Source organism: Euphorbia lathyris, chromosome 8 (genome assembly GCF_963576675.1).
Source record: "Euphorbia lathyris chromosome 8, ddEupLath1.1, whole genome shotgun sequence".
NCBI classification, from domain to species: Eukaryota; Viridiplantae; Streptophyta; class Magnoliopsida; order Malpighiales; family Euphorbiaceae; genus Euphorbia; species Euphorbia lathyris.
In genome coordinates this window covers 48,213,883-48,238,020 of record NC_088917.1, presented here as the reverse complement: position 1 = coordinate 48,238,020, position 24,138 = coordinate 48,213,883, and the positions used below count along the sequence as shown (strand labels likewise).

At 37.0% G+C, this 24,138-nt stretch overlaps 1 protein-coding gene across 1 annotated transcript; it reads right to left on the bottom strand.

Moving 5' to 3' along the window:
- Positions 1-1,788: 1,788 nt before the first annotated feature.
- LOC136202985 (uncharacterized) lies at positions 1,789-23,669 on the bottom strand. The gene is made up of 16 exons (XM_065994013.1): positions 23,518-23,669; positions 23,292-23,442; positions 22,878-22,955; positions 21,763-21,812; positions 21,584-21,637; positions 21,037-21,089; positions 20,499-20,571; positions 12,747-12,808; positions 6,124-6,192; positions 5,936-6,041; positions 4,216-4,286; positions 3,736-3,836; positions 3,134-3,229; positions 2,599-2,666; positions 2,379-2,424; positions 1,789-2,100 (listed from the first exon to the last, which is right to left on the bottom strand). Exons 1-16 carry the CDS (start codon positions 23,619-23,621, stop codon positions 2,023-2,025), a joined length of 1,260 nt encoding a protein of 419 aa, XP_065850085.1. The 5' UTR covers positions 23,622-23,669; the 3' UTR covers positions 1,789-2,022.
- Between the last annotated feature and the right edge of the window lie 469 nt (positions 23,670-24,138).

The following is a 24,138-nucleotide window of genomic DNA, read 5'->3' as shown; positions in this document are numbered from 1 at the left end:
TTATATTAATTTTTATTTGTAAAAGGTTAATCCGAGTTAAATTCCGTAATCTTTATTTCAAAAAGGTTAATCCGAGTTAAATTCCACATTTTTTTTCAATCTCAGCCACGCGGGCGTGAGGATATCACGCCTCACCACAAGGTGAGGCGTGAGGCTATCACGTCCGCACCTATGGTGAGGCGTGATAGCCTCACGCCTCACCTTGTGGTGAGGCATGAGATAATCACGCCTCACCGTGTGGTGAGGCGTGATACCCTCACGCCTCACCTTGTGGTGAGGCGTGATTACCTCACGCCCGTGTGCCGGAAGAGGAAAAAATCCTCCATTTTCCACCCCAAAAGCTCAAAGGGCATTTTCGTCCTTTCACAGGGCTAGAGGTGGGAAATGGAGACTATGTTTAACAACACCTATAAATTTTAGTATATTTGATGGTTTATCATAACCCATCTAATAACATGTGTAATCCACTCACCCCATATAATTCTCTATATTTTTACTTTGTTTTTTTATTTATCTCATTTATTTATTTTTTTAAATATGGTTATTCATAACTAGATATTTTTTAAATTGAAAAAACGAAAATTGAAAAACGGAGAATTGAAAAGAAAAAAATCTAAAATGGAAAAAAGCATACTTGAGTCTGGCATGACGCCCGAATCAGTGGTGAATTAGACAAGTCCACCGATTATTGCGATTTATGTACTCAATTAAAAAAAATCCGTGTATAAAATTTAAATTGATAAAAAAAAACATTGGCAAAGAGAGTTTTGAAAAAAAAAACTAGTAACTCTTTCTACCACATTACAACTAAAGACTATAAATTCTATTACTTCGAATTCCTAACTCTCTCTTTTTTTTCTCTGTTTCAGGGCTTTAACCACTCAAGTCAACCTTAATTGATTGTATGTAACAAATTTAATTATTAACATTTTAACAAGTTTTTTATAACTAGGTCAGTAATGCACTATATATCTTATAGACATAATTAAAGTTTAGTAGGTTCAATGTAATATTTGAATAACAGTCAAACCAGAATTTTCAAATTTTCAATAATGTAGGAGTAAAATTGATATTGCTTAGAATCGTTAGAGATGACTTTGTATCATTTTGTACATTAAAATCAAATCTACACTTTTCTGTAAGCGTTAGGGTCAAATTTAATTTGTATCCCTATGTTTTATTATTTGAGATTTGTGGTTCGATAAAAGTAAAAAGAAAATATATATATATCTTAAACCACATAATGTCAATTTAACATTTTTTTTTGTATTTAACTTATAATATTTGAGATAAAAAAAAAACAAGAAACAAATAAAATACAAGAATAATAGTAAGAAACAAATAAAATACAAGAATAATAGTAAAGAAAACAAAATAAGTTTCAACCCACTATAACCCACCTAACCCAACCCACCCAATCCATCTAATATTTTTTTTCCAACCCACATGACTCATACAACCCATAAAGTAATATCCTTATATGCATTGGTTAAAAATCCAATTATAATCCACCCAACCCATGTTTGAACACCCTTAATAATAATCATTGAAACTGAAACGAAACTGTTTCATAATTGGCTTTTAGGTAAACAAAATGCCTCTATCAATATTAGTCAAAAGGTAATTTTATCTTTTTTTTTTCAAAAAAAAAAAGTAATTTTACCCCCTTATATTTTAAATAAATAGTACAATGAAAAGCATACTGTTAACAAACTGAATCAATTTTAAAATTACTAAAAAAACATAGATATTATATTTTTGTATTCAAATGAATGAATTGTTGGAATATTATCAAATAACATATTCATATGATATCATAAAACGGGTATTCGTATACTTGTTCAAGTTTTGTATTTTAAATAAATAGTACAATGAAAAGCATAATGTTAACAAACTGAATCAATTTTAAAATTACTAAAAAAACATAGATATTATATTTTTGTATTCAAATGAATGAATTGTTGGAATATTATCAAATAACATATTCATATGATATCATAAAACGAGTATTCGTATACTTGTTCAAGTTTTGTAGTAATACTTGTCCAGCAACAACTCAGTATATTCTCCAAATTTGAGACGACAATTGCCCAGCATCAGCTGAAAACAACAAACCACCAAACTCATTTCTCATTTCTCATTCACATTTAAGTAGGCTGCTCGACTATTATTATTTAACATACCTTTCACTGGTTTAATAAAGTTTCTATCAAAAAGGCCAACGAAGTAAACCCATGGAATATATTCCTATCACTATCTTCTTATCTAACGAGTCCTTAAGTTAAGAAAGCAAAATCCTTATCTAGTAATACTAATCCTATGTAATTTCAATAGATTTAAATAAATAATTAAGTTGCTGTATAGATTAAATTACATACCTCTTTGTGAATATGCATATCATCTGGGAAGTTTAGCATTTCATCCCTTAAGAAAAAAGAAAACATATTGAAATTTGAAAATGCCAAGGTTACAAGTTTTGCAGGTAGCTTCTGAAGATTGATATTTTCAATGTTCAACTAGTTCATTCATGCTTGTCATTACAAAAAGTACAGTAAAAGTACAGAATTTATTCTGATCCATTCTTCAAAGATAACATACCAATCAGGTTGCATGAATAATGCAAATGTTGATCGGTCAACTCCAGAAGCATCGTCTCCCTTAGGTGCCTGAGAAACAAACAATACATTGGTATTTGCAAGCCACCATAGGAAAACCAAACGAGGGAAATAAAATAATAGATTGAACCACTTGGACATTATTTGTCTTTGCCTTGAGTCGTAAGGGTCAAGATACATAAATGCATACTACTATCATGGAACCGATTGAACTAAAAGCTCGAACTGATAGTTAAGGTCCAATCATATATCTTATATTAATCTCTAACACACCCCCACATGCAAATGCCCCTTGGGCTTGCAGGTGCACAACACAGGCTCATCCCGCCATGTGTTTTAATTCCACAAATTAATGAGGTTGTCAGGACTCGAACCCTCGACCATTTGGTCCTAGAGGCTTTGATACCATGTCATGGAACCGATTGAACTAAAAGCTCGAACCGATTGAACTAAAAGCTCGAACTCTGACAACTACAAGTCAATCACAACTCTTATAAGGATTAATCATAGTTAAATACCCGAACACAATGAGGTGTTGCACAAAGATAACCTCTTGACAATATTTCAGTGGTTTCACCAATTTGGTATGCTATTTCATCTTCTCCAAAGACAACCTAACACATAAGAAACACGGCTTCAGAAATCAATGAGGCTACACTTTATGTAGAAAATAATTAGAAAATAATTCTCAAGACATAATAATTATTATACTAGCTGACGAAGTGGCTCATCTATGTTGAAACCACCAATTTAATTCCAATTTTTCAACAGAGTTGTTTCCACACATAAAAACGTTTATTGCAATATATCTGACAACTTGAAAAAGACCTGTCCATATACCCAAAGACTTGAATCTTTCTGATATTCGAGTATTTGCCGATATTTCAGGAAGCACTATCTTAAACCTAAATTCTGAATTCAAGAAAAACTGAGTCACCTCACATAACAAAAACATTATGAGAACTTGCACTTTTTGAAATTTGGCATAAAAAACCAACAAAGCTATCTTTGAAAGATAAGTAAATATGCAAGGCACACTTTCAAACAAACTATAAATTAAATTTGATTATCAATGCGTTCTGCATGGTAAAACTTTGATGTTAAAGAAAAAGAAGTGTACTTTCACAATTTGATCTGTTCGAGTTTTAATATAAAGGCCAGCAGCATTATCAGGGCAAGGTATTTCTACGCCATCTCTCTTAAACATAGCACAGGTCAGACCTACAAGTTAAATTGAAAAAGGAATCAGAAACAATATAGAGTTACAACCAAGATATAAATATTTGAGGGAAAAAGGAAACATTTCAACACAAACAGGCGGCTTTTCTGTCAGCGAAAGACCAAGGAATGCAAAAAGAAAAATAAGCATTTCAATACACACATGGGGCTCATCAATCAATGGAAAGACCAAAGGATATAGAAAATAGTTAAAGTCTAATGTCAAAACCGAATATAAATTAATAACATAACGAGGAAGAACAAATAATTTTGTGAACAAAAAATAAAATGTGTGTGTGTGTCGATCTATCTTACATGTAGATGTAGATATGGATTTATGATACATATATAAATATATATAGAGAGAGAGAGATTGGATTACCCGTAAGAGAACCATGATCAGTGTGCCACCCACACCAAGATGATACAGCATCATCATCTTGGATACAATTGCTGCATATGATTTTACTTGTTAAGCAGCCACTTCCAGAAGCATACAAATTACTTTTACAATTCAAAGAACTAAAATTTAAACAATATTACAAGAAAAGGTAAAAGAATAAACAAAGTTACCTCAAGGATAATTTCATCATAGTAGCATTTATAAAAAATAATAACAAAAATAATAAAAAATAATCATAACATTGCAGCAATATGCAATTAATTACTATATAGCCATATGCCAATACATATAAGAAAACACAATTTCACATCATAAAGTGGTAAAAGTGAAGAATATCAGTAGAATCCTCCCAAGTTTCATTCAAAGAAAACTAATTGATTCAAAAGTCATCAACAAAATTCATTTGGCGTTCTTAAAATTCATTCATTTATATAGCTATTGCCTCAAGATAATCTCACCTAGGGTCTGATTCTGATATCTGTTTCAATCACATTTAAATGATTATATGCATCACATTGTACAATATCATTGTATCATCTCGGCATGAAAACTTAAAAGTGTTGGAGAATTTTCACCTAATCAAGATTTCCTTGAAATATATAAGTGCAAGTCATTTTATTTTACTGCAGTGACTTAAAGTTTGTGACATGAACCACCAGCACCCTATGATGCAGGGAAACAGAAACTGAAACGGGGAAACAGAATTTGTAAAGAACACAGGAAACGGAAACCTGGGGAAACGTGAAAATATTAAAAATATAGGGGTATGTTTATAAATATTAAAAAAATATAATAAACATAAAAACAATAATAAATACATAAAATAATTATTGACAAAACATAATTCAATTTTGAGGTTTTATAGATTGGCTATTTAATTTGTTTTTCTATAGATGTTTGTTTCAGGACACAATTCAATTACCAATGAAAAGGTAAAAAATCTATTTGACAATGAATACAAAGAGTCTTTCTATTAAAAGAAACAGGTGTCATCATGTATTTAAAATTAGTCTTTCCATAAAAAAAAAAAAATAGACTCCAAAAAGCAGATCTAAAAACGACATGCCGGACTCAAGAAAAAACAGAGGAAAGAAACCAGAAGATGAAAAAACAGAGAAAATAAACCAGAAGGAAGAAGAAATAGAGCTTTGCATGTTAGAAAATTCAATGTGAAGAAGATAGATTATCATCAGAAAAACAGAGAGAGAAGCGAAATATCACCTGTGTTTTTTCTGAAGTGTACAGATTTCAATTCAATCTCACTCATGAAGATTCAGTAATTCAATGGAAGGAGAAATTAAGTGTGGTGAGTTGTTTAAATAGAATTAGGTATGTGACTTTTGAAATCAATTAAGCCTTTCACTAAAAATATGAAACGATTTCAGTTTTGCTTTTCCTAATTGAATCTGATTCCAAATCGCATAATGAAACTGTTTGAGTTTGGACAATGAAATCCTTCCTTCATCTGGAAACGCGTTTCAAGCTTTTGGTAATTACAAAAACGTGCCCGGAAATGTTTCGTATCAGTTTCCGGGCATTTCCGTTTCCCACATCTCTAAGAAACATTGAACGCTGCTCGCCGAACGTTCCGAACATTATAGCCAGCACCAACTAAAAGTAGAATAGGATTTTCGCCAAAAAAAAAAATCTTGGTGACCAGAACCTTTACTAGGACCTTTTGGGAAGAGAGACAAATTACCTATGTTGTGCTGGAAAATAATAAAGCAGCCGACCTTTATGACACCGAGAACGAAGGATTACTTGTTCAAGGCCTTCATCTTGATTCAGTTTCACCCCTTTGGATACTGCTTGTTAACAATTTGATAGGATGTCAAGGCGAAAATAAATAAATAAAAATAAAATAAATTTCAAGCATGAAGAAATTACCATATTGATCACAATGATAAGCTAACATCAATCCAACCTCAATGACCAGCTTCCCAAGTTCTTTAAAAGCTACATAAGACAATTTCGGTTCAGCAGCCATATAAGTTTAAGCTTTTCACAGTTGGCAACGAAGCAAAATGAAGTTGGATATTTGCCAAAGCACATCATCGTCACTGTTAAGCCCACAGCATGAAAGTGTATAGCGAATTACTTCTGTTTCTTAGAATTTTTACTTATCTCAAGAACTAGAAATGAGAGAAAGATAATGAATGTTTTAAGTAATTTCAGCCTTTTGTGAAGAGGGCATGACCAAGTCAAGCATGAGGGAGAGCTTACACGGCGTGTCACCTTAGCCACACGCCATGTGAGCAAGCTAGTGAAAGGAGGAACTCATAGACTAGGAACCACACGGGGTATCAGAATGGCACACGTCGTTTGCTAGAGCTCCTGGAATTTTCAGGCATAATTCGCACGGGGTGTCATATCATCCACACGCCGTGTGACACAGATAAATGGAACCTGAGAAGATTAGCCCAAGGCTAGCGTGACTCGTCCGAAGAAATAGCCACACGGCGTGTGGGATAGACCATACGCCATGTGACTCTACTTAGTGGCCAAGGAAGACACCCCCCAGCCACAGTTCTGCCACAATCCTGCTTCAACGTATTTACTATTCTTCCATTTAGGCTTATTTGTTGTTTTGCCCTTAGTTTATTTCCTCCCATTTTACCCCTATGTTGTAGTTTGAGCTTATAACCCTAGTAAGGGCTTTTGTGTCTTTGGCTAGGTAGTTGTGGGAGGTATTTAAACTCCAATCTTTGTAAAGATGAAGAACTTTTCATGAATCAAATACAAATTTCCTCTTGGAAGCAAGGTTTCTAACCTTTTGGGATTAACTCCTACTAGTTTAGCTAGTGAAGAAATCATTCTTTGTTGATTTAAGATTAAAAATCATCACTATCGTCACGAATCCGTATCTGTTGGTATCAGAGTCGATCGTTTCCTAACCCGGGACTTCTTTTAGCGGTTCAACCGAGGCTACCACAAGAATCAATGGAAGTTGTAGACAAGAAGATGAAGGATTTCAAAGCTGAGATAAGAGAGCTACTAAGGAAACAAACTCGAGCTCAAATAGAAGGACGTAGAGAAACGGATGAGCAAATGAGGGAGATGGGGGCATCTATGGAGAGTTTCAAGATATAAGTGTGAAGCATGATCCAACCACTAGTAGGGGGTCACCAACAAAGAAATGAAGAGATTTCGATACCCACCACGCCACCACGTTCACCTCCACCAAGGAGGAATCCGACACCATAAGACCCGCATCAAGGGGGCCAAGGGCTCACGAGATAAGGAGACCGAACTTTGTTATTGTGCATAATGAAGATAGCGATAGCGATGACTATAATGATGTTGGACATATTAGAAATGCTAGAAATATTGATATTGTTGGGAGAAATCCACATGTGAAAGTTGAGTATGTTAGGGGTGGGTATGATGGAAACTTTGGCAGGGACGATGCCTTCAAATTAAAGATAGATTTGCCTTCGTTTGGAGGGGAACTTGATATTGAAGGGTTCTTAGATTGGCTCTCGGAAGTAGAGTGGTTCTTTGAATATACTGACATTCCGAATGAGAGAAAAGTTCACTTAGTAGCTTATCGTTTGAAAGGGGGAGCTTCAGTGTGGTGGGGCCAATAGAGGTAGGAAAGAAGAAGAGGGGGAAGGGAGCTGATTCGGTTTTGGCTTCGGATGAAGGCGATGCTTAGGGAGCGGTTTTTACTGTCAGATTATGAATAATATATCTACAGCTCATATCGGCGATGTTCTCAAGGCACTAGGAGCATCCACGAATACACTTCGGAATTCTTGTGACTTTCAGCAAGGGCACACTTGTCCAAAACGAAAGTCAAAAGACTTCGAGGTACATTGAAGGTTTACGGTTCAACATCCAAGATAGGATTGGTACACAAATGGTGATCCGAGTACAAAACGCACGAAATTTGGCACTTAAGTAGGAAGCTCAATTGAATGTGAGGAGCCGGGATAGCTACCGTCATTCCGGGGGAGATAGTTCGTTTATGGGAAGAGAATCGTATAAGCAAGTAGACAAAGGGAAGCAAGTAGCAAGCACTAGTGGAGTGAAACCTCCAATTGTGGGGAAAGCACTAGTAAAGGATGTGAGATGAGCACCACCGCCTCCTAGGGGCAACAACCCTTATGCCAAACCGGCACCGTTTAAGTATTTCTGTTCTAATGAGTCGGGTTATCGCTCTAATGAATGTTCCAAGAAGAGTGGTAATATGGTTGAACGTTATGAGGATGACCATAAGGATGATGATGAAGTATTTTGTGAACCGATAGATGATGAAGATGATGGGGAGTGTGATGGTGGCCATGTTTATGTTGTGAGGAGATTGTTTGTCTCTAGCCGAATTGAAGAGGATCAACGGGACCAATTGTTCCGAACCCGTTGTTTGGTGCAAGGGGGAAGGTGCGATGTGATTATTCATAGCGGGAGCCAAGAAAACATCATAAGCAATGCAGCCGTCCAGAAGTTCGGGTTAGTTGTTGAGGCTCATCCAAGCCCATATAGTGTAAGGTGGATTAAAAGAGTCAGCGAGTTAAGAGTGGATCAAAGGTGCAAAGTGCCGATCGCTATCGGGAACTACCGAGATGAGATCTATTGTGATGTGTTTGCCATCAACTCTTGGGGCGACCTTGGCAATTTGATAGAGATGCTACTCATGTATCAGTTTATGAAGGATGGGGTGAAGTATGTGCTAACCCCTATGATGAGGGAACCAATCATTTATCAATGAGTGTGAGGAGAGCCAACTCGTCTATGTGGTCATGGTGAAGGCTAGTGGAGGACCGAAGAGTGTGGAGGATAGAGAAGTACCGGAGAAAGTGAGGAGTATGAAGATATTTTCCGAGGAGTTGCCATATAGACTATCGCCATTGAGGTACATCCAACATCATATCAATTTGGTGTCCAGGGCTAGTTTGCGGAGCATTCCACATTGTCGAATGAGTTTGAAGGAAAGCGAAATAATGAAAGGAAAAGTTGAAGAGTTGGTAGAGATAGGATACGTACGAGAGTATGAGTCCATGTGCGGTTCCGGCTTTGCTTACACCGAAGAAAGACGGGTCTTGGAGCATGTGTGTTGATAATCGGGCTATTAACAAGATTACCATACGATATAAGTTCCGAATACCAAGACTTGATGATATGCTTGACCAACTTAGTGGGCCGACGGTCTTCTTCAAGATCAATTTGCGGAGTGGTTATCACCAAATCCGAATCCGAGCCGGAGCTGAGTGGAAGACGGCCTTCAAAACACGGGATGGATTGTATGAATGGAAAGTGATGTCGTTTGGGTATGACAAATGCACCAAGCAATTTTATGAGGTTAATGAACCAAGCCCTTCATCAGGTGATCGAAAAGTTTGTAGCGGTGTACTTCGACGATATACTCATCCATAGTCAAACTTTGGAGGAATATGTGAAGCATTTGAGGGTTGTGCTAGACTTGTTGAGAAAGCACCAACTATATGCCAATTCCAAGAAATGTGATTTTGTTATGGAAAGCTTGATCTTCTTGGGATATGTAGTGAGTGGGGATGGAATTTGGGTTGATGAAGAGAAGGTTCGGGCCATCCGGGATTGACCAACTCCTAAGAATGTGGGAGATATCTGAAGCTTCCATGGGTTAGCAACATTTTATCGATGATTCATAAGGTAGTCATCAAGTACATGGTAGCGTCCTTCCCGAGTTGCTTCTTGCAATTCTCTCAAATAACACCAAAATCCGAGTCTTCCTTGTAATCTCCCATCACATGCTTTAATGCAATCTACTTCAAAAGCTAAAGTCTTGAGAAATCAACTCTTCGGCTTTAGAGCATCCGCCACCTTGTTTTGCTGCCCAACTTTGTGAATAAGCTTATAGGAGAACTTATCCACAAAGGCGGGCCACCTAGCATGCATCAAGCTCCGAAGTTGTTTTTGGCTACCCAAATACTTCAAAACTTGATGGTTGGTATAGAGCACAAACTTCTTCCCCACTAAGTAGTGCTCCCACGTCTTCAAGGCTCTCACCACGGCATAAAACTCTTTGTCGTATGGGTTATACTAAGTTTCTAAATCATTTCTGGCAGACTTTGTGGGCTCTCTTTGATACAACTTTGAAATTTAGTACTAAGGCTCATCCCCAAACCGACGGGCAAATCAAGGTGGTCAATCGGATCTTGGGAACCTTTTGAGAAGCAAGTGCAAGGACAACCCAAGAATGTGGGACTTGGTGTTAGCACAAGCTGAATTCGCCTGCAACGGGGCCGTTCACTCGGGAACGGGGAAGTCGCCTTTTGAAATGGTATATACGAAGACTCTGAACCACACTCTTGACGTTGTAGATCTTCCGAAAGGGGATAAGGGGAACATGACCGCTCATAAGCTTGCCAATGAGTATCAACAAATGCACCAAGAAGTGAAGGAAACTCTTGAGGAGCAGAACAAGAAGCTAAAGGCAAAGGTCGACGTGCACCGGAGGGACCTCCAGTTTGAGGTCGCGGATGAGGTGATGATGTATTTGAGCAAGGAGCGACTTGCAAGCGCACCAAGTAGCAAACTTCGACCAAGGAAGTATGGTCCTTACAAAGTCATCAAGAGGATCAATGACAATGCATATCACCTTGCTCTTCCCAATTTGCTCGGTAAGATGTCACCGTCCTTCAACATACGTGATCTAAGTCCGTACAAGCTGGATGCACCTCTCGAGTTTATCAAAGATGAATTGGGGTCCAACTCTTTTGAAGTGGAGAATGATGAGGGCATCTCCTTGAACACGCCAAGCATGAGGAAGAGCTCACACAACATGTCACCTTAGCCACACGTCGTGTGAGCAAGCTAGTGAAGGGAGGAACTCACAGACTAGGACCACACGACTGGAACACGCCGTGTGGCTGGTTTGCTGGAGCTCCTGGAATTTTCACCATAATAAGGCCACACGTCGTATGAGACAGATAAATGGCAACCTCAGAAGATTGGCCGAAGGCTCGCGTGACTCATCTGAAGAAATAGCCATAGAGTGTGTGGGATAGGCCACACGCCGTGTGACCCTACTTAGTGGCCAAGTAAGACAGTTCTGCCACAATACTGCTTCAACATATTTACTGTTTTGCCACTAGATATTTACTGTTCTGACATTTAAGCTTATTTGTTGTTTTGCCCTTACTTTATATCTTCCCATTTTACCCCAATGTTGTAGTTTGAGCTTGTAACCCTAGTAAGGGCTTTTATGTCTTTGGCTAGGTAGTTGTGGGAGGTATTTAAGCTCCAAACTTTGTAAAAATGAAGAACTTTTCATAAATCAAATACAAATTTCCTCTTAGAATTAAGGTTTCTAACCGTTTGGGATTCACTCCTACTAGTTTAGCTAGTGAAGAAATCGTTCTTTGTTAATTTAAGATTAAAATAATTACTATCGTACGATTTTGTATCATTTTCGGGGCGTTTGGTATTCTATTGGGATAGGGATAAGGATAAAGGTTGGGATAGGGACAATGATAAAGGTTGGGATAAGGACAAAGATAAAGGTTGGGATAGGGATAAAAATATGATAATCGGGAATTATTATTCAATGTTTGGTACGTGGGATAGGGATAGGGATAAAATAATACATTTTACTATTTTAACCTTATTTAAACTACATAACATTAATTTGAGGGATAAGATGGACTTTTCCATCCTATTAAAATCGCAAGAGCTTATCGCACCTCCTTGTACCACCCCCCTCTTGGGTATAGGATTTGAGGGATAAGAGGCTTATCCCTCATCTGTCTCACTCTTCTATCTCCCAAACAAACACGGGATAACTTATCTCGTGTTTTTTATCTCTATCCCACCTCTTATATCCTTTCTAACAAACACCCCGTTTGAGAATTCAGAATTGAGATAGGAATAACATGGATAAACTAAGTTTTTAAAGGATAAAATCTAATCTAGAGTGAAGATTTTTGTATGGTCTAAAATTCTCAAAATGTTGCGAGCAATGCAAAAGACCTAATAAACTTTATCTGTTGTCTCATAAGTTGCGGATTATATGGAAGTAAGTCAGTCTCATATTCTTCACTAAAATTTAAAAGAATAAATTGCAAGACCTAATTTTTTCTGCGTCAGTGAATTTTTAGCATACCATGATTAAAAGTGACAATTATTTCGTAGGTTATGTTATGTCTCTCGATATACCACTTAAATTAGTTTCTTTGCAAAGGATACATGTGATTAAACTCTTGCTCTTTTTTATAACAAAATGGTAATTAATTAGATCATCAGATTATACCACAAAGGACAAAATATGACCTTTTAACACCAAGATGTATCGAGGTGCAGTCAAATCACATTGAACACCATGGTGCACTATGCCTCCGAATTAGTGGAAATAATTGCTCATATAGCTCCAAAACCGTTACTGAAAGGCTCTTCACATAAACTCCACCGAGGAATACTCAGTCCATCTCTCAAGTGATGTTAGTTTAACATTTACAAAGGCAACCATCATCTCACATGATATTTTATGTTCATAACAAAAGCCACAAATACTAGTTATAGATCTTCAAACTTACCAACTTCAAGTTCTGGCAAAGTGTCACCAGGCCATATGTTTGATCTACAATAATGAGGATACCTACAAGACAGATCACTGGTAAGTTACACCAATAATCATGGTCACATTTTTTAAGACAAAATTTTATAGGCAGAATATTGATGTCAACTTAAGTAAAAAAGCATAAGTATAATTCTCGCATGCAGAATAATACTCCAGTAATTATATTGTAGAAAGCACCAGGGAAAAAAATCCCCAGCTCCATCGGCATTATATAGTAGTATAATTCTCGCATGCAGAATAATACTCTAGTAATTATATTGTGGAAAGCACGAGGGAAAAAAATCCCCAGCTCCATCAGTATTATATAGTAGGTGATTACAATGCCACATAGACAAGTCAAGTTTCCTAAAGATACTAATGTAACAGTAGATTACTCTACACCCCCTCCTCAAGATAGAAGTGGCAACGCAATAGGTAAGACACCCATCTTGAACAAATTTGGAGTAATTCGGCCCTTAGTCAGTAGCTTAGTCAAACGATGTTTAGGAATAAAACCTTTCACGAGGTATTCTCTAACAAAATGACAATCTATGTCAAAATGTTTAGTTTTCTTATGGAAAACAGGATTAGCTGTAATATGTATGGCAACTTGGTTATTATAGTGTAAAACAATAGGCAACTGTACTGAAATTTGAAACTCCCTGAGAATGTAGGATATCTAAAGAAGTTCACAAGCTGCAATCCCCATAGCCATGTATTTTGCCTCTGCTGTAGACCGGTTAACTGTGTTCTGCTTTTGAGCCTTCCACGAGACTAAAACAGTGCCCAAAAAGACACAATAACCGGTAACTGAGCACCCAGAGTCACAATAGCCCATAACCACAAAAGAATTATTAGCAGAATAAAACAGACCATAAGACAGTGCCTTTGAGTACTTCAATACATGGAATGCTGCCTGCATATGAATCTTGGTAGGATAAGTCATGTAGTGACTTAAATGTTGGGTAACATAAGCAATATCAAGTCTAGTAAATTCTAGGTATAAGAATTCTCAATCAATCTCTGTTTCTAAGGTTGATCATATGCTTAAGAAGAATCATCCAAATCAACACTGTTCTAGAAAGGACTAGAAGCAATATGAGCATTTTGCATATTTGCATCGTGAAAAAGATCCGCAATATACTTGTATTGTGACAATAAGGTGCCTCGTCCAGACATAGCTAACTCCACCCCTAAAAAAACTTAGGTTCACCCATATCCTTAATGGTGAATGCTTGATGTACCTGAGTTTTAACTTCAATAATTAGAATATCCGAAGTTCCAATAACCAGGACATCATCAACATACACAACGAGAGCTAGGAAATCTGTCTCTGTGACCTCAGTGAATAAACAATGATCACGAATAGATTTATGGAAGCCTAGATCAAGCAATTTTGAACTGAAAGCTTTGTTCCAATGGCGTCCAGCTTGTTTGAGGCCATACAAGCTTTTAGATAGCTTGCAAACTTGACCTGTAGATGACTTGGTATAACCCTGAGGTGGAGCCATATAAAGCTCTTCATCAATATGCCCATGTAAGTAGGCATTATTGATGTCGACTTGATAAATAGGCCAATTTTTGGCTGCTGCAGAAGATTCTGACAGTAACAACCTTAGTTACAGGGAAAACTGTCTAATCAACCCGAAACTCTTGGTTATGTCCTCTAGCCACTAATCAAGCCTTATACCTCTCTAATGACCGGCTTTGCATTATACCCTAAACATCCACTTGCATGTGATAGCCCTCTTATTGCTAGTTAATGAGACTAAAGTCCATGTTTGATTGTTGTCAAGTGCATATAGTTCATCTTGCATAGCTTTAACCCATATAGGCTCTGTTTTAGATTCAACATAAGATGTAGATTCATGTACTTTGAGTGTGTTTACTAAGCACGATTTGTATTGAGGAGTGTGAGCAAAAACATATGGTTGTTCTATAGTTAGTTGATTAGCAAAAAACCCTTCTAACCAAGATGGCTTCTTTTAAATCCTAGTAGATTGTCTAAGTAGTTCAGGAGAAGAAGAAGGATCAGCATGAGGAAGAGAATTAGAAGTGGATGTTGAAGGAATAGCACGATCTTCAAAATCAATATGAGGGTTGGCAGAGTAAGAAGAAGGTAAAATAGGAGAATTAGGTAATGTATCATTGGATTGAGAAAGAGGAAAGTCATAAGAGAGAGGTTGCTCTTGACTATTGAGTAATAGGTAAAACTGCATGAGTATTAGTAGTCTGAACTGAAGTATCCTTTTTGAAAGGAAAAATTTATTCATAGAACATTAGATCTTTGGATATTATAAGCGTATGAGTGTGCAAATTATAAAGTTTGTACCCCTTTTGACCAAACTATCCTCCCAAATAAACCCCTGGTAAATACTTTTTATCCAATTTTCCTTTCATGGGATCAGTATTGTCATAATAGCCTAGACAATAAAAAATGTGAAGGTTAGAATATACAGGAGGTTTGTTATAATAAATAACCTCTTATGAAGTTTCCTAGTGAAGAACTTTGGAAGGTTGAAAACTGAAAAATGATGCATCATGCAACATCGCCTCTCCCTAAAACCTAGAAGGTAAATCAGCCTAAAAGAGAAGAGACCTAGCTATAGTTTTTAAATGTCTATGTTTGCGCTCTGCAACTCCATTCTATTGTAGAGTGTGAACACATGATCTTTGATGTAAGATACAATGTGTATGGAACACTTGTTGTAGCTTTACTTAAAAACTCAGGTATCACTGTCTATACGAATCTGCTTAATTCTAGCACCACACTGTACTTCAATCATTTTAACGAAACTGTGAAGCAACTCTGTGACTTGATCTTTAGTTTTAAACAAAAGAATCCAAGTAACACGACTGAAATCATCCACAATTGTCAACAAGTATTTACAACTAGTCAAAGCCCCTGAACTTCTAATATAACTCATAGGAAAAGTTTTTCTACATTGCTTGGAAAATGACATGTTTCAAAAAACGAAAGTGAACCTTTACATGCTATAGTAGAAATATGAGCAAATTTGGCATCATACATATGCCCTAGTCTATAATGCCAGATATCTCTATCAAAAGCCAACATAGGTTGTAAGCAGGAAACAACATGACAAACTTCAGGAAAATCATTATTGGAAATAGTAGTAGGTAAATAGAAAAGAACAGTCAGCTTGCAACTACCCCACTGCTAATGTTTTCTTAGAAGCCTGGTCCTACACCAAGCATTCGTCAGGTTCAAAGAATACATTTAGTGAACAATCTGCTTAGAAGATTGTACTGAACTCACGCACATACAAAACATCAAATAATTTGATGTACTAATTAATCATCACAGTGCCAATTTTGTGTATAACCTGAATTGGTCTATCAGGTAAATAGATCTTTCTAGGCTTAGGTAAGGAATATAATTTTGTCATACTAGGCAAAGAATGACACATGTGTGTTGTAGCACCAGTATCTAATATCCAAGACATATGTGTTGAGGAAGTAGATGATAAGGATGTGGATGTGTTACCTGAGCCAACACAGCCAACAAAAGCACCAGCATAATTAACAACCTTATATTTGCTTTCTTAAAATATTGCACGATCTCAGCTTGAATAACCTGATGCAGATCATCCTTCATTTTCTTCTGTTGATCATAAGTATATTCTGTTTCATTGTCACTGCTATCATCCTCAAAAGGTGTAGCATGTTTTTTAACAAAACAAGCCTTTGCTGGAGTTGAACTTGATTTCTTAACCAACCACGAAAAAACAACTATCCTTGCTGTGACGGACGCTTACATTGATCATAGTACTTGTCATATGTTAACCATGTAATACACTAGGAATACATGGGATACCATGTAGAGTAAGAGCCTACATTGATATTTATTAAATCGTTACAATACACATATATATAAGCTATACAAGATAAGGAAACACAACTGTAATAGAGAGACCTATTCTGTTACAGCTGTAACTGTGGGTCTCAGTCCATAACAGCGTACCGCGTTACACAAACTCCTCAAGTTGGAGCAACCAACGTGTTACATTGATAGGTAACATAGTCTTAAAACAATACAACTCAAAACAAGAAACTCAAGTTACTTTAGGATATAAAATATAATCCGGGAGACACAACCCAAGAGAACAAGGCAGAAGGCAGACGACAAGACAACAGCGGAACAGGAATCCTCGTCACAAACGGAGAAGCAGAGTCCAGTTGAAACATCACTGCAAGAGGTTGTCAGCAACATCAACACAAAGAAGGAGATTCACCGAAAAAACTAATTGGATAAATGTAAGTCGTGCCAAAAGAGGTTGAGCCACACGCCAGCTACGGAAGAAAAGAGAAACCAATTGCTAGAACCAGAACCTAGAAACTCGACTAGGCTCGAAGTTGTGGAGGCGCGTGTGATACACATGCTAGTCATACGGTCACCAGATTTCGAGGGACGCTGATTGGAGCACTGCCTCTTGAAATAGGTGGTGACATGAATGAAAACTTGGAACCCTAGGTCTAAACAGTGAAGCTGAAAGAAACATCCCAAAGATACAAACCCAGAAACTTTGCACGCAAGGGCAGAAAACAAATTCTGGAATCTTAATCTAGAAACCCAAAACAGAAGCCAAAACAAGGCTCTAATACCATGTTAAAAACCATGTAATACACTAGGAATACATGGGATACCATGTAGAGTAAGCCTACATTGATATTTATTAACTTGTAATATACACACATATATATAAGCTATACAAGATAAGGAAACACAGCTGTAACATGGAGACCCATTCTGTTACAGTTGTAACATCATGGGTCTCAGTCCATAACAGCCTTACACACTTTAACACCATCCTTAGATTTAGAAAACTACTTCTTGATAAAAGAATTACTACCAGATGTAGTTGCTTTAGGAAAAACTGAAGCAGTAGCCACATTCACGAACTTAGTGAGGTGAGAAGTATTCCTACATTCTGCCTTTCAATTTTTACAATCATTGAATAAGACATTTGGCACATTTTCCACTAGAATAATCTGACTGCAGGAAGAGTCATTCTTTGTTTAATTCGACAAGAAACTGCATTAATCGATCCTCTTCAGCGATGGATTGAATAAGTGTGTGAGAATCTCCACATTTGAAGCTCTTAGCCTAGTGGTTGAGAGCTTACCTATGCCTTGGGAGGTCATGGGTTCGAATCACATCCGGGTCTGGTGGGGATTTTTCCTTCTTCTTTAATGTAAGCGAATTGTGCGCAAATTTTTGAAAAAAAAAAAAGCGTACAATACCAATGTCCTCCCATAAACACTTCAATTTAGAAAAATAACTTGCTACAAACTAATTGCCCTATTCTATAGCATAGAGCTCGCGTTTAAGACTAAACATCATCAAACTATCTCCTTCACCATACCTCTGTTCAATTTCTTTCCACAATGTGCAAGCTGAAGAACATAATACAAAATCATCAACTAAATCCTTAGAAATAGCATTGATAATCCAGGAAATGACTAAACCATCTACCATATTCTGTTTCTTTATGAGCTCCACACAAGCCCTCATGAATTTCCTGCATGATTCTCTTCCCTTCTTCAAAACCAACACACTTCCTTAGTCTAGAGAGCCTTCTGGAAATTCTTGATATGAAGAGTTGGATCGGTCATTCCATTATAATCTTTCAACGATGGGTACTTAAACCCCCTAGGCATTGATTGGCCCATGATATCTGCACTCAATGGAGTTTCAGTTTCTATTGCCGCTGAACCTTTTGGCCTGGAATCCCTCATACTTCATCGCCTGTCGAAGTTCTCCCTTAATGAGATTCAACATCTCCTCCTTCAACGAAAGATCCTTCGGTTTTTCCTTCGTCCGCTCCAATTCAGGATGATTAGAAGATTTAAATACTCCTGAGTTCCTCCTGTGTGAATCATGACGCCGAACCAATGACTCGGGAGAATCATGATGATCATGCCTTCGTCTCTTTGGGGACCTTGAATCTCTTCCTCTAGCCGCTGGCTTTGGCCTCACCGAAGAAGGTGAATGGTGATACCTTCGATACTGAGGACTATCAGATCTTTCTTTAGACCTGCCTCTCACCCTGTCTGATTGAGACTCTCTAGAAAGATCTTTCTTCTTCGGACATGTTTTTGTGGTGTGATGTCCAGTAGGACAAGCATTGGAACTACCTCCTTCGTATCTACCAGTCTTCCTTGCTTCCAACAGCTCCAAACGCATCGCCTCCATTTGTGAAGCGTACTCAGCTCTTAGAATATTCATAAGGTTGTCCATGAAACAACGCTGCTCTGGTTGCAAGGACCCCAAACAGGCTTCAATTTGTTGATCAAGAGCTGGTGTAACAAAGAGAGGCGGAATTTGATGATTGCTAGAATCCAATAAGCCACGATTAGGAGTAGCTGAAGAACTAGGTAAATCCTCCATTCTTTGACTGAATGGAGCTGGAGAGTGAATGATTGGTTGAGCAATTTGTGGAGGCTCGATTGTGGGACGTACAACAAATGAATGAACATAAATCATTCTGCTACGAGATAACGTCCACGCTCACCGTACCAAAATGTTACCGTATTTCTCGATGATTGACCCTTGATCAAGGTTCCGATCATCTAAAATCACAACAACCGTCAGAAAAGTGGCCGGAGTCCGGCGAACCCTCTCTGATGCTAATAAATCAGATACCTGGAGTCTTGGGATACTTTTGCTATTTATAGATAATTAGAGTTGCATCTTAAACACGTGGCAGCTTATGATAGGTCATTGGACCCTATCTTTGCGTGCCAACATATTTATGAAAGTGAGGAGCGTGTGTTTGGAGTCCAACGTGTTGATTGGTCCACGTGTCTCCAAACACTCCTCTAAAGACCGCTTTCGGCAATATTAAGATTCCCGAAGATTTGACTTTGGCCAAGCTTCGATTGAGACTGGCCATTACCATTATCTTGAATGGGCCAAGGCCCATATGAGGTCTTCGGATCATAATGGATCTTCTTAATAAAAGACTAAATGACTTAATACCATATCACCATCTATCCATTTCCATGGTTCGTACTCTGGAGAATCAAATTTAGGTTCCAAATCATCTTGCAGAACAAGGTTAGTCGGTCTTTTAGCATTTAGAGCTCTTAACATTAACTGATGCCAGGAGATATAGTTACATTCAATTAATGGAGCAAAAACGATAACTAAGCCAGGATTTTCATTCATAACAGTAGCAGTACGATGACTGAGATTTAGAAGTAGGATTAACACGATCGTGTTGTTCATCTCTCTTTGACGCTTGTTCATTTTCAGAAGTAGAATATGATATTGTTTCACCTTCAATGACTAGAGATTCAAGAGCTTCTACGTAGCTCCTTCTCCGACGAGGCATTGTGAAATCGAAAAACTCACTCAATTGTTGTTTCTCTCTCTAAAAGGCCTAATCCTAAGCTTTGATACCATGTAGAATTAGTTAAGAGAGAGAGAAAATGAAATGAACAAAACTGATTTTCTCACTGATGAAAAGTGTAGTTACAGAAGTTGCATAGTAGGTGATTATGCCACATAGGCAAGTCTAGTATCCTAAAGATACCAATGTAACAGTAGATTACTCCAACACATATTATAAAAAAAAATAGTTCAAAGTAACTCGAATAACAATTGGAATTTTGCAACCTACTTTACCCAAATCCTACAGCAATAGTTTTGTTTAATAGCATAAAAGAAAGGTGATGGAACATATTATCATGATTTTCCAACCTTTACCGTTGTATTATATTGGCATCAGTTGTAGGCACATCCAGTACTGGATTTGCATAGAAGGATCCTTTATAGACATCTGCATACCACAGGGAAAGAAGTCTTAGACTAAAATATCCAGAATGGATAACTTCATCTACTCAAATTTCTTACTTAAATTATAGAAAAGTTGTAACTTGTAAGAGTAACCGAAGTACAATTGATGAGCACACACTATATGCAAACAATTACTGCTATGCAGAAATTAAGACAAGCAACCAAAAAAAACTGCATCCTCCCTGCGGAAAACCAGTGAAAAACTAAACCACATCCATGCTTTGAATTATAGGCACCATAATAACTGAAAGAAATCCTCAACTTATGGTATTTCTTTTTAATCTCATAACAATTAAAGATATTAGTCAGCATCTTGTAATTATCGTCACAATATTCCTCTACAGAGATTAAGAAAAATTACCATAACAAAAGACTAGCTCCCTCATTTCTCAAAAGAAAATTTGTTATAGGATAGAGAGAGGTAATAAAATCTACTGTGGATATTTACCAGGCTTCCCAGATTCAAGTTGCTCTTTTCCATGGCTCCACCCAAAGTTGTACCTGCATATAGATGCATATTAACACAGAAGAAACCTGAGTAATTGTTGAATGAAATCAAAATAATGACAAAATAGTACAGGCCTGGGAAGTACTAGATAACATTGTAACCGAAGTGCAAATTTTTTGTCTCTATCAAAAAAAATACAATCTAAATAGTAAAAAAAAGCTCTATACAAATCTTTGTTCCCTCACAACCATTAAGAGGAAATAAGGCTCTAAATACATAGACATTCTCTCCAAAAACCAAAAAGAAAAATTAAATCATGACAAAAAAGAAAAAGCAAGCTGGTCAAACATAGTATCACAAATTAAATGTTGATAACCTAGTCTAAAAACATATACAGCAATTGAGCAGAATTGTGTACAACTATTAAGTACTAACAAAAGTAAAAAAATGACAATTAACTTGGAAATAGAGTATAGAACATATTCAAATGGGTGGAGACAACAGATGAGAGTAATGAAATATTTAACAAAGAACTAGAAAAAACGACCTGCTGTTTGGATCTTCAAGCTCCTGCTTCTTCTCTTCAGGAATACTGGCTAATCTGACAAGAGTGGAGGATAGATTCGTGAGCAATAGGAAATCAACACATTTTCTCCCTTCTTATATATTTGTTTCCAGAAAAAACTGAGACTGGATATTAAATCGAATATATTCTAAAGCCTATACCTCGGTGAAAAATGTAGAAGATTCTGACGCAATGTAGAAAAACCAGGCACCTATAATGATAAAAAGACCATAAAAAATCTAATCAAGGTTTTATGTACTTAGACGATCATCATTGTAATACAAGATTGAGGTTTCACCAGGCTCAATCCACATCAATTTTCATGTATATTTAGCAGTAAAATGATGACTATAAATTAAATGTGTAATTTTCTTCTGCAAACTTCTCCTCACAAAATTCAGTCGTATATATTTGTATGCATAATGAACAATGCATGAACCAATTTACCAGAAATAGACATAGCATGGGAATTAAAACACCAAAAGGCAGTCTGTGATTGTCTGCTGTTAAAGTTTTCTAAATCTTTCAGAAAGATCACAGCTCATATGCCTAATATATGATTATATCATTATTTTGATCTGATTTCATGGTAAAGGCATACTACACTTATCATGCATAAAACAGCGATGTGCAATGTGCATTAGAAGTTAATGAAGATCCATCATTATCGATCACCTATACAACATGGTTGATTCAACCTTCAGAATTTGTTGATGTATCATATTCACTAGAATAATCATACAAGATTCATAACACTTCACCAAAAGTAGTGCACTACATTTTAGGTCACCCAAGTGTGCCTATATGGAACAACATTTAGAACAAAAGAATAACAAATAGGGTAAATGTAGAAGGGTATCCTTCATCAATCTTACAATTAGATGAATCTAAGCTTTCATTCACGCGGAACCACAACAACAACAACAACAACAACAACAAAGCCTTAGTCCCGAAATGATCACGCGGAACCACATGACCGCAATTTTACATATGACCCACATATTACTGAGTAGATAATCTGATTCAGGGAATACTGTTTCATGTGATGATATCTCTACAATTATATGATATCTCTACAATTATAGCACATCAAGAAAGCTAAAAAAAAAAGTTTACAGAAAGCATGATCACTGTACTTAGCATTATGAGACTATAGTCTACAGTGTGTCACTGTTAACACGTACTAAAATGATAATAGCAGTCAAACTAAAGATTAACAATAGATTGGAAGATATTATAAAACGTAATAAAACAAAATCATGAAAAAATTCCATACATCTGTAACTGATAGAATCCCCAGCCCATTTGGTCCAAAACCTTCCTCAATTTTCAGTGACAAGCCTGCATTCTTGTCCTGTTTCATAATTATAATAAGAAAAGGATAAAAAAGAAGTTGATATGAAGTTAAGCATTCATAATTGATGCGAAACTAAAAATGCATAACGTAAAAATAGCGGAAAAAAAAATTGCATAATAATTAACAAAATACGCAGCCCCGGCTTATGTTTGATCCCAACAGAGTCATGTCAACAACGTAGCTCATACTTAATCAACGAATAACCAAGTTGAATTGCCTCTAATATTAAAATAATGATAAGGGACACCAAAAATATTCAGTTTCAGTTTACAACAGGTTTCTTCGTTTTTCTAGGCAACCCAACAGATATGGCGGGAGATAAAACTCACTCACCTTAAGGTCCGAGTACAGTATGGTAACAGTCCTGAGAGTAGGAAAAACGGTTTGAGACGAGCAAAACATCTTCTGAAAAATGATCCGGCGGGAAGAAATCCGATTGAACGGAGAAGGAGATGAAGAAGTAAAGGGATTGTAGAAGAAGTGGCTGCGAATTTGATGTTTAGAAAGGGATTAGCATTGAATACATTTCAGGAAAGGAAAAGAAAGAGCGCAGACTTGCCTGGGTACGCTACAGCGAATTTTGGCAGCAGCGTGTAGCTCGGGACTCTTGCTTCGCTCTTCTAGTTCTTGTCTCCTACTACTACTAGTAGCCCGGCCTCGCATGCGACTTAACCGTCTTTTGCATCATTTGGAATTCAAATAATAGAGAAAATTAAGAAATTAAACATTAAATTAGGATAAGGTGCATTGTTAACAGCAAGCAATTGGAAAGCGATAATTAACTTCTCTTACCTAAGATTTGTGCATTTGGCCCTAACCTTTTATGTGGCGACATTCCACGTTTCACCTATCTCAACTTGTGGTTTTTATTTAGAGAAAATTATAAAATTAGACGAATTGGAGACTCATTTTTTTTTTGTTACATGGATGCCTGCAGGCGGCACACCACACTCGTGATGACCCAAGGCTAGGGAGCCCGCGAAGTTTGCCATCCAATCAGCCGCCTGGTTACTCTCCCTGTAAATGTGCTGAATTTTTACAGTCCAGTTTCTAGCCAATAAATCTTTGCATTGCTTGAGTAACCAGCAGTATCTGTGTCTTGTTACGTCTCCCTGAATGAGTTTCACCACTACTTGTGAATCAAGTTCCATTACAATCTTCCTGAACCCCAGCTTCCAAG

Excerpts from the sequence above, each read along its gene's own strand:
- LOC136202985 (XM_065994013.1), bottom strand. The coding sequence starts at position 23,621 with ATGCGAGGCCGGGCTACTAGTAGTAGTAGGAGACAAGAACTAGAAGAG. Across the intron at positions 22,956-23,291 it reads TACTGTACTCGGACCTTAAG|GACAAGAATGCAGGCTTGTC; the intron begins GTGAGTGAGTTT and ends ATTATGAAACAG. Across the intron at positions 6,193-12,746 it reads TTTGCCAGAACTTGAAGTTG|CTTTTAAAGAACTTGGGAAG; the intron begins GTAAGTTTGAAG and ends TGTCTTATGTAG.